The sequence below is a fragment of the Oncorhynchus gorbuscha genome, linkage group LG22, assembly GCF_021184085.1.
Source record: "Oncorhynchus gorbuscha isolate QuinsamMale2020 ecotype Even-year linkage group LG22, OgorEven_v1.0, whole genome shotgun sequence".
In the NCBI taxonomy this organism is placed as follows: Eukaryota; Metazoa; Chordata; class Actinopteri; order Salmoniformes; family Salmonidae; genus Oncorhynchus; species Oncorhynchus gorbuscha.
Window position 1 is genome coordinate 6166365 of NC_060194.1, and position 10165 is coordinate 6176529.

The window sequence follows — 10165 nt, forward strand, 5'->3', positions numbered from 1 at the left end:
TTGGCGCAGGCTGTACACACGTTGTCAGTCTCTCATTCAAAACTTGATAATGCCGTGAATTGTCTGGCCGGCATTCCCATAATGCACCCTAAAAAGATCCATGCCTTTTAAAGCCCTTCAACCTGAGTGCTACCTCTCACTCACACTCTCACTACAAGTGAAGACAGACACAATGGGGGCGCAAGTGTGCGCATCCTTATCCAAATCCAAGGTGCATATTGAAGATGTTGGGAGAACTGTCCACATTTACTTTTCATCAGCCAACAGGATGAGTAGGCCTAACGAACAGCAAAAACACTAGCCTATGTCAACCTACTATCCCCCATAATACAAAGGTTGACCTATTCTATTCCGTGGCTCTCCGTCACGTGATTGGGTCTTTCTCACAGGCTACAAGTGAAGACAAACACATCAGGGACGCATATTGAAGATATTGGAAGAACTGTCCACATTTACTTTTCATCAACCAACAGGATGAGTAGGCCAAACAAACAGCAAAAACACTAGCCTATGTCTACTATCCCCCATAGTACAATATTGACCTATTCTATTCTGTGCAAGAAATAAATATTCCAAACATAGTCTGAGAAAGTTGTGGGATGCGATAAATCCCAAATGAATACAACCGTTAGCATAAAAAAATACAACTTTTTTATGCAATGAGGCAGACGCAACAGATCGGAACGTTCTTAAACTATTAGGCTATTTCTTCACACGATAAGTGCAGCAATGTGCACACGGCCGTAGGTTATAAGTGTGAATGTTCCATCAGCTGGAAAACACCATTATTAAATGTGACCACAAATGCAATTATGCATGTAATGCTTATATTATAAAGTTGCATTTTTATGGTGAAAATTATCTTCCCCAAACTTGAAACTCACACGCTGCTTATGAATGACAGTTGGGCTCTACACCCCTTGTAAAAGCAGATGAATGTGCTTAATTTTGTTAAGTTATTTGACCACTTTAGTTGTGATACAAACCTTATCAAAACGTATAGGTCTACCGGCTAGGCTACATGATTCGAAAATGTTTTTTTTTTTAAGTAATTGTTTCTTGCCTTAAGCTGGGCATCATTCACAAGTGATAATATATCATTGGGGTCCTTCTGTAGCTCAGTTGGTAGAGCATGGCGCTTGTAACGCCAGGGTAGTGGGTTCGATCCCCCGGGACCACCCATACGTAGAATGTATGCACACATGACTGTAAGTCGCTTTGGATAAAATCGTCTGCTAAATGGCATATATTATTATTATTATTTATCATTCACAAGTGATAGGCTAATATTGTCCCCAATCAGACTAATCTTGATCTAATCTTGTCTTTACATGTACTAAATAATATATGTGTGAAATTTGTTTTGATTTAGAATAGACCATTATCATGCACCTGTCTCAAAACAGGGGCAGGGAAAAAAATACATGTCATCTCTGCACTTAAATAGCGAATGGAGGACGCTTTTCATGTGGTTAATTTTCACGGTAAGCCATACTCCTGTTGTAAAGAGAAGCAATGTGCTTAATATTAGGAAAGTTGAGAAATAAATATAGTAGGCCTAGCCTATAGAGAACTGATGGGATCCTCCTCTTTTTAATAGAGGCCATCACTCTGTTTTCTCACGCAGTTGCATAGCCTATAGAAATGTTGCACAACATGAGCTCATGGGCTCTCATGAAGTGTTTGATTAGATTTTCGATTACATTTGAATTGATGCCAGAGTGATTCGAGGGACAATAGAGTGCCGAGTACGAGGCAGTTGGCAAGTTTGGTAGGCTACTAATGACCAGCAGCAGCATCAGAGCTTGGAGAAGCCTAATTACTGTGACTAAATGGTCATGTGGAATTTGACTGCCTTTGTGACTGGTGACTGCAAGTGTGGTGGTAATACGGTCAGCACAACAGCCCTACTATCGACCCGTCTCTCTCTTCAATGGTGATCCGAAAGCAAAGCATATTTGTCAGGGGCTACAGCGTTCTGTAAAGTTGTAGCTACAAATCACCCAATCTCTCTGAAAATGGTGATCCGAAAGCAAATCATAAATCATACAGGAGTTTGTTTTTCCAGCTCTGGGGCAGTTTCCTAGGGGCATTGTAAAGAGGACGTCAGTAAAGAGGACGTCAGTAGAACTTAGTTGTACTCAGTAAAAATGTCGTTAATGAGGAAGACATAAGTGGTAAAACCTGTCAGGGATGATGTTTTAGTAGTGCGTTGCTATTACCCTCTTGAGGTAGCTGAATTCGGCGGCATTTCCCAGACACAGTGTTTTCTTCTGCTCTGCCGTCATCCCCGCTAACATGCAGTAGAATATGTGGTAGTTCCGCTCCTCCATGGCCTAGAGTTAATCAGTTCAAAGGAACAGTAGTGTTACAACTAACTGTAAGTCGCTCTGGATAAGAGTGTCTGCTTAAGTGACTCAAATGTAAACGAGTATGAGAGACAACATCTCTTGACATTACACCATTTTGCCTGGTGACTGAACAATCTAGCAATGGATTTGGCCCTCTTCCATGTACGAACAAAGCATGTCAATGAGACTTAAATGAGATAAACCTGTTGTTTATGAGAGATAGTTCTGAAGGCATTTCACTTTGAGGCAATTAGCTATGAGATTTCTACATTTCATTCAAATATAAGGGCAACAGCAAAATATCCTGTTTCAGCAATTGTTCTGATTTTACAGCCTGCGCTTCCACACCTGATGGCAGACACGAGACTTCTCCAGTAAGTACTGTTCCATGCGAGCCCCTTCGATGGCGCCATCTTTGTTGAAGAAGATTTCCACGTATTTCCCAAAGCGGCTGGAGTTATCATTGCGAATTGTTTTGGCATTCCCAAATGCTGGGGGAACACAGAAATGGGAAGTGGGTCATGGGTAGCAACAGTTGTGATAATGTGAGAGAGAGAGATATTTTAATAGTAAAGAAATCCTACCTTCCAGTATAGGGTTAGCCTCCAGTATCTGCTGCTCTATCCAGGAGTGCTGTCCACTTACTGCAGCAAGGAACTGAAGGACCAGCTTGGTGCTCTCCGTCTTCCCTGCACCTGACTCTCCACTAACAGGAAGAAAGAGATAGTGTGTCATATTCTTGGATTTCAGTTTAATTCCAGTGTAAATGTCAATATAAAAAGTATAACTGAACCACTCCAAAGAGCATCTTCCACAACATTGGAATGTGACGCTTCTGCCTTGGTTTCCTTTTGTCCAACCGAATGACTTGGGTGTCAAAAGCGGGAACGTTGCCCGTCTGGGATGGATTGTACTTTTGGCCTCACCTAATGATGCAGCACTGGTCCCGGTTGTGGCGGCGCATGTTGAAGTAGCAGGTATCTGCGATGGCAAAGACGTGCGGGGGCAGCTCACCCAGCCTACGCCCGTGGTACAGCCTCACTTGGTCGGCTGTGTAGAGAGGAAGCTCTTGGTAGGGGTTGACTGCCACCAGCACAGAGCCTGTGTAGGTCTGGACACAAGCACAATAACAGCGATTTAGGCTTGTGCCGACCACATTTGTTTTGGAGCACCCTGTAACAGCGGCTAATGTTATAACACTAGTTAATGTAATAACTTTTCTATTTGTAATACATTTTTTTTAAATTATGTAGTAAAACCTGTTAATGTAATAACTTGCTGGGTAACGTAATAAAATGTTGATTGGTTAACGTAATAACTTTACCAGCTAAATGTAACGTTATTACATTAACCGGTGGTTATTACATTAACTGGTGAGTAACTACTTTTTTGATGAGTAGTGTAATAACTTCAACCCGTCATGTAATAGTTTTTATGTAGTACTTCCCTCAATTTGATGCACATGCCACCACCTACAGGCAATTACAACACAAACAAACTCATGCACATCATACATGAATGCTCATACATAGAGACACTCACAAGCACACATTGAAATGTACACCCTTACATAAAATCCACATGGTTTCACACAAAATTTCACGTGAAACCATGTGAAAAATAGTGTTTTTGGAACACTTCACATGTGATCACGTTTTCACAGTATGCTACAATCCGCAAAAATACTACATGAATTACTATAGTATATACTACAGTTGTATTTTACTACAGTAGTATACTATAGGTAACTGTTAATACTACAGTATACTACAATATTCAACATAGTGTTTTTGCTGTCAGTGAATACAATAATATTCATACCGTAATGCACTATAGTATTTTTTCATGTGGGTGTAGTACATCATAATCCATTAGGGGACTCACATAGATGATGCCCTGCCTGTGTCGGACCAGCAGGTTCCTGAGGAGCCCGGCCTCGTTGAGGTCCCCCAGGCGGATCATGTCGTCCACCCCCTCCACTGAGGTGGGGTGCATCACTCTGATGGAGCCCTCCTCCTTCTGGGTGAGCTTGTGTTCCTGGAATGGAACATAGGACAATTCCGGAAGTTATATGGCGGTGTGATGTGAACCTTTGCACAAATCTTCCATTGACATCAATGTAGGATTTGTTTCGAAATCTTTGGTTACAAATCAACGTGACTTTTTTTGAGGTCTGAAGGTCTGAAAACTTAAGGATTTGGTTCTATACCACCCATTTAAGTCTGGGCGGGTTTGGCATTATATTGTTGCATTTGCCCAGCGTCGTCCGGGGTAGGCCGTCATTGTAAATAAGAATTGTGTTCTTAACTGACTTGTCTAGTTAAATAAAGGTTACATGCATTTACATTTGGGACCAACAGTATATTCAAATACAGAAGACACACAATTCAATACAACACATGTAATAAAGAAATGCCATGGTCACCTTTCCTTCATCATCCACCAGTAGCTGGTGTCCAGTATCGGTCAATTTGACCCGGGCTCCGATGGGCACCCCGATACCAGGGTCCACCCATACCCACTCGCCCTGAAAGCAAGAAGCACAGTGGGTCACGGTCAGGGTCATACATCGAAAGAATGCCGCTTTTACTCTTCATTTAATTCAATTGACGAAAGTAGTGCGCTTGTAATTCCACCAAAACTGGTGAAAGTAAAGATAAATAAAAGAGCCTTTCGTGAACTAACGCGAGAACTTGACTTCGTTCACCTCTTACTAGCTCTGACTGCTGATACTTTACTGAGGGGAAATGTACTTACTATGACTGAGATAGCTGGTTGTCCCATCTAGCCACTCTATCTTAAGATGAATGAACTAACTGTAAGTCGCACTGGGTAAGAGTGTCTGCTAAAATGACTCAAATGTAAAACGAGGATGAGAGCCAATAAATCATTTGTGGAGCGTCAAGATTCCAAGTGTGCTAAAGATCACTGTTTGTGCTGTCTCGCCAACTCCTATTGGCCATAGGAGTTGGTTATATGTACAGTGCAAACAGATATGGGAAAAGACTAAGGATTTCCCATTTCAAGCCATTTCAAGAAATGAATGGCAATGGCATTGACTCCGAACCCTAGATGATCACATCCAGACACAATTGGAGATTCTCCATAGAATGAATGGCAATGGCATTGACTCCAAACCCTAGATGATCACATCCAGACACAATTGGAGATTCTCCATAGAATGAATGGCAATGGCATTGACTCCAAACCCTAGATGATCACATCCAGACACAATTGGAGATTCTCCATAGAATGAATGGCAATGGCATTGACTCCAAACCCTAGATGATCACATCCAGACACAATTGGAGATTCTCCATAGAATGAATGGCAATGGCATTGACTCCAAACCCTAGATGATCACATCCAGACACAACTGGAGATTCTCCATAGATGATCACATCCAGACACAATTGGAGATTCTCCATAGAATGAATGGCAATGGATCATTGACTCCATAGAATGAATGGCAATGGCATTGACTCCAAACCCTAGATGATCACATCCAACCCTAGATGATCACATCCAGACACAATTGGAGATTCTCCATAGAATGAATGGCAATGGCATTGACTCCAAACCCTAGATGATCACATCCAGACACAATTGAAGATTCTCCATAGAATGAATGGCAATGGCATTGACTCCAAACCCTAGATGATCACATCCAGACACAATTGGAGATTCTCCATAGAATGAATGGCAATGGCATTGACTCCAAACCCTAGATGATCACATCCAGACACAATTGGAGATTCTCCATAGAATGAATGGCAATGGCATTGACTCCAAACCCTAGATGATCACATCCAGACACAATTGGAGATTCTCCATAGAATGAATGGCAATGGCATTGACTCCAAACCCTAGATGATCACATCCAGACACAACTGGAGATTCTCCATAGAATGAATGGCAATGGCATTGACTCCAAACCCTAGATGATCACATCCAGACACAATTGGAGATTCTCCATAGAATGAATGGCAATGGCATTGACTCCAAACCATTGACTCCAAACCCTAGATGATCACATCCAGACACAATTGGAGATTCTCCATAGAATGAATGGCAATGGCATTGACTCCAAACCCTAGATGATCACATCCAGACACAATTGAAGATTCTCCATAGAATGAATGGCAATGGCATTGACTCCAAACCCTAGATGATCACATCCAGACACAATTGGAGATTCTCCATAGAATGAATGGCAATGGCATTGACTCCAAACCCTAGATGATCACATCCAGACACAATTGAAGATTCTCCATAGAATGAATGGCAATGGCATTGACTCCAAACCCTAGATGATCACATCCAGACACAATTGGAGATTCTCCATAGAATGAATGGCAATGGCATTGACTCCAAACCCTAGATGATCACATCCAGACACAATTGGAGATTCTCCATAGAATGAATGGCAATGGCATTGACTCCAAACCCTAGATGATCACATCCAGACACAATTGGAGATTCTCCATAGAATGAATGGCAATGGCATTGACTCCAAACCCACATCCAGACACAACTAGATGATCACATCCAGACACAACTGGAGATTCTCCATAGAATGAATGGCAATGGCATTGACTCCAAACCCTAGATGATCACATCCAGACACAATTGGAGATTCTCCATAGAATGAATGGCAATGGCATTGACTCCAAACCCTAGATGATCACATCCAGACACAACTGGAGATTCTCCATAGAATGAATGGCAATGGCATTGACTCCAAACCCTAGATGATCACATCCAGACACAATTGGAGATTCTCCATAGAATGAATGGCAATGGCATTGACTCCAAACCCTAGATGATCACATCCAGACACAACTGGAGATTCTCCATAGATGATCACATCCAGACACAATTGGAGATTCTCCATAGAATGAATGGCAATGGCATTGACTCCAAACCCTAGATGATCACATCCAGACACAATTGAAGATTCTCCATAGAATGAATGGCAATGGCATTGACTCCAAACCCTAGATGATCACATCCAGACACAATTGGAGATTCTCCATAGAATGAATGGCAATGGCATTGACTCCAAACCCTAGATGATCACATCCAGACACAACTGGAGATTCTCCATAGATGATCACATCCAGACACAATTGGAGATTCTCCATAGAATGAATGGCAATGGCATTGACTCCAAACCCTAGATGATCACATCCAGACACAACTGGAGATTCTCCATAGAATGAATGGCAATGGCATTGACTCCAAACCCTAGATGATCACATCCAGACACAACTGGAGATTCTCCATAGAATGAATGGCAATGGCATTGACTCCAAACCCTAGATGATCACATCCAGACACAAATGAATGGCAATGGCATTGATTCACATCCAGACACAATAGAATGAATGGCAATGGCATTGACTCCAAACCCTAGATGATCACATCCAGACACAACTGGAGATTCTCCATAGAATGAATGGCAATGGCAGTGTAGATTACATTACATTTCAAAAACCTTTTAGAATCAAAGGATGGCATTCGGGTTACATTGATCAAATAGTCAACAAAGATTATGTGGAGGATCTTACCTTTCTCAACATCACCATAATTACAACCCTCCTTTTCCCTAAATTCAAGAAACAAGAAAGACAAAAGTCATGCATTTTCTAAAACATATCTGTGGACGACAAAAGTCTGGACATAGTGTGATCTCAGTGTGTCTTCTCAATGATGTATGAAAGACTTCGCTGTCACTCCATTTTTAAGATCCAATGATGATTATATGGTGACAATGGTGATTATATGGTGACAATGGTGCACAATGACTACAATCATCCATACAAACAACATACTATACATGGCAAACAATACAGAACTTAAGTCAATAATTCTGCTACCTTTCTCGTTAAATAAGCATGACTGAAATGACTGCACATCGTTACTCTACACCCTTCAGCCTAACGATTCTATAAGGGTGACTGAAACGACTGCAGATCGTTACCAACACACACACACACAAAAAAAACACATCAGCCATCTTACTTATAGCAACTCAAGTGATGGTCCTCATTGAAATCCCAGTCCTTTAGTAAGTCCCGTGCAGCTGTTGTGGAGCTCAAATGATTGTTAGCTGACGTTCACTCCAACCCACCTGGATGCCACAAGGAACAAGGAAGTGGGAGGCACCCTTGACACATATCCTTTATGGCACTTTGACTTTGATCTGTCATGCTGCAGACTCACAGCTCAAGAAGAGCGGAGCAAAGTCACCTCCTACCCACTCATTCTCCTAATAATGCGTTTGGCTCAATTCGCCCTTCAATTCTGGGCCTGCTTCCAACCATTAACAGTGGAAACACCGTAATAATATATTTAAAAAGCTACAACTTCCAACTACAGAACATGTTAGATAGAGTTTGTGAGTTAGCGCCACTTATGGGAGTGCCCTTTGGACCTATGGGTTGAAGTCAGATGACACTGGTCTCAGTATTACAACACGAATGACGCAGTAAAGCACTGAGATAGTTAGCCATCTCATACAGTACTAGGAGGGAGACCGGTCCCCACACCTGCCTGTGTCACTCTGATAACGATTAGTTGAGGAATTCCCTCTAATAATACTTGTGCGTCACGACACACACACGGACAGTCATTGGCTGTACAACAATAAGACATTTATTTCCTACAATAAGCGCCTTGTCCCGTTCAAAGAGCGCATCTCACCGAGCAACGGCAAACTACTCCAGACTGACATCTAAACTCTGCTGTGCCCTTTGTCCATGATCGTAAAATAGTCATTGTTTCTTCACTGAACACAAATGATATGAAACAAGTGGGGTCCAGATTGAGAGCAGATTTCCTTGTGGAATTAGAAAACAAAACAGGTGATATACACCTGATGAGGCGCCACACGAGTCATATTACATACAAATGAGTCAAGTTTATGTAACCAGTTCTGATAAGGACATCATAAAGGTATGTCAATTTCCTGGATTGCTTATTGGAAGGAAATTAAATTAGGAAACGAAATGAACAACTCCCTGTGCCTCTAGTCACTGCCCTGACCTTAATCAGCTTTGTATGTCACGTTCTGACCTTTATTCCTTTGTTTTGTCTTTATTTAGTATGGTAGGGCATGAGTTGGGGTGGGCAGTCTATGTTAGTTTTTATATATTTTCTATGTCTGTGTTTGGCCTGGTATGGTTCTCAATCAGAGGCAGCTGTCTATCGTTGTCCCTGATTGAGAACCATATTTAGGTAGCCTGTTTTCCTTTGTGTTCCGTGGGTGGTTATTTTCAGCCTTTGTGTGTCTGCACCAGATAGAACTGTTTCAGTTGTCACTTTGTTGTTTTGTATTTGTGAAGTGTTCAGTTTCGTATTAAAAAGACGAACACTAACCACGCTGCGATTTGGTCCTCTCCTTCTTCCACCTCTGAAAAAGGGTCAGGGTAAGCTGTGTTTACTGTAAGTAAACTATGATATCAGCTGTTTTTCTTTTTACCGCTGAAATCCTGATACACAAATTGATGCAGTGTTTTCACCAATGTAAGTATACAGTTGCGGTCCAATATGGCACAATCGCACATTTCTTAAATAATTCCCATTTTTTTGTCAAATAAGTTGAAATTGGCCTTCCAGGTGGCGCAGTGGTCTAGGGCACTGCATCGCAGCGCTAGCTGTGCCACCAGAGACTCTGGGTTCGCGCCCAGGCTCTGTCGCAGCCGGCCGCGACTGGGAGGTCCGTGAGGCGACGCACAATTGGCCTAGCGTAGTCCAGGTTAGGGAGGGTTTGGTCGGTAGGGATATCCTTGTCTCATCGCGCACCAGCGACT

The 10165-nt window shown here is 42.0% G+C and overlaps 1 protein-coding gene across 2 annotated transcripts in view; it reads right to left on the minus strand.

The window, feature by feature from the left end:
* Positions 1–8494, minus strand: part of LOC124009642 (unconventional myosin-VIIb-like) — a 30898-nt gene extending 22404 nt beyond the window's left edge. The window contains exons 1-8 of one of the 2 annotated variants that reach the window (XM_046321645.1): positions 8376–8494; positions 7922–7959; positions 4777–4878; positions 4236–4388; positions 3278–3462; positions 2936–3057; positions 2700–2842; positions 2223–2336 (exon numbers count right to left, since the gene is read on the minus strand). In XM_046321645.1, the coding sequence (XP_046177601.1) occupies positions 2223–2336; positions 2700–2842; positions 2936–3057; positions 3278–3462; positions 4236–4388; positions 4777–4878; positions 7922–7939 (837 nt within the window). In that variant the 5' untranslated portion in view covers positions 7940–7959; positions 8376–8494. Of the gene's footprint in view, positions 1–2222; positions 2337–2699; positions 2843–2935; positions 3058–3277; positions 3463–4235; positions 4389–4776; positions 4879–7921; positions 7960–8230; positions 8318–8375 lie in introns of those variants that run through there. The other variant, XM_046321646.1, reaches the window with a different exon arrangement.
* Positions 8495–10165: the final 1671 nt, after the last annotated feature.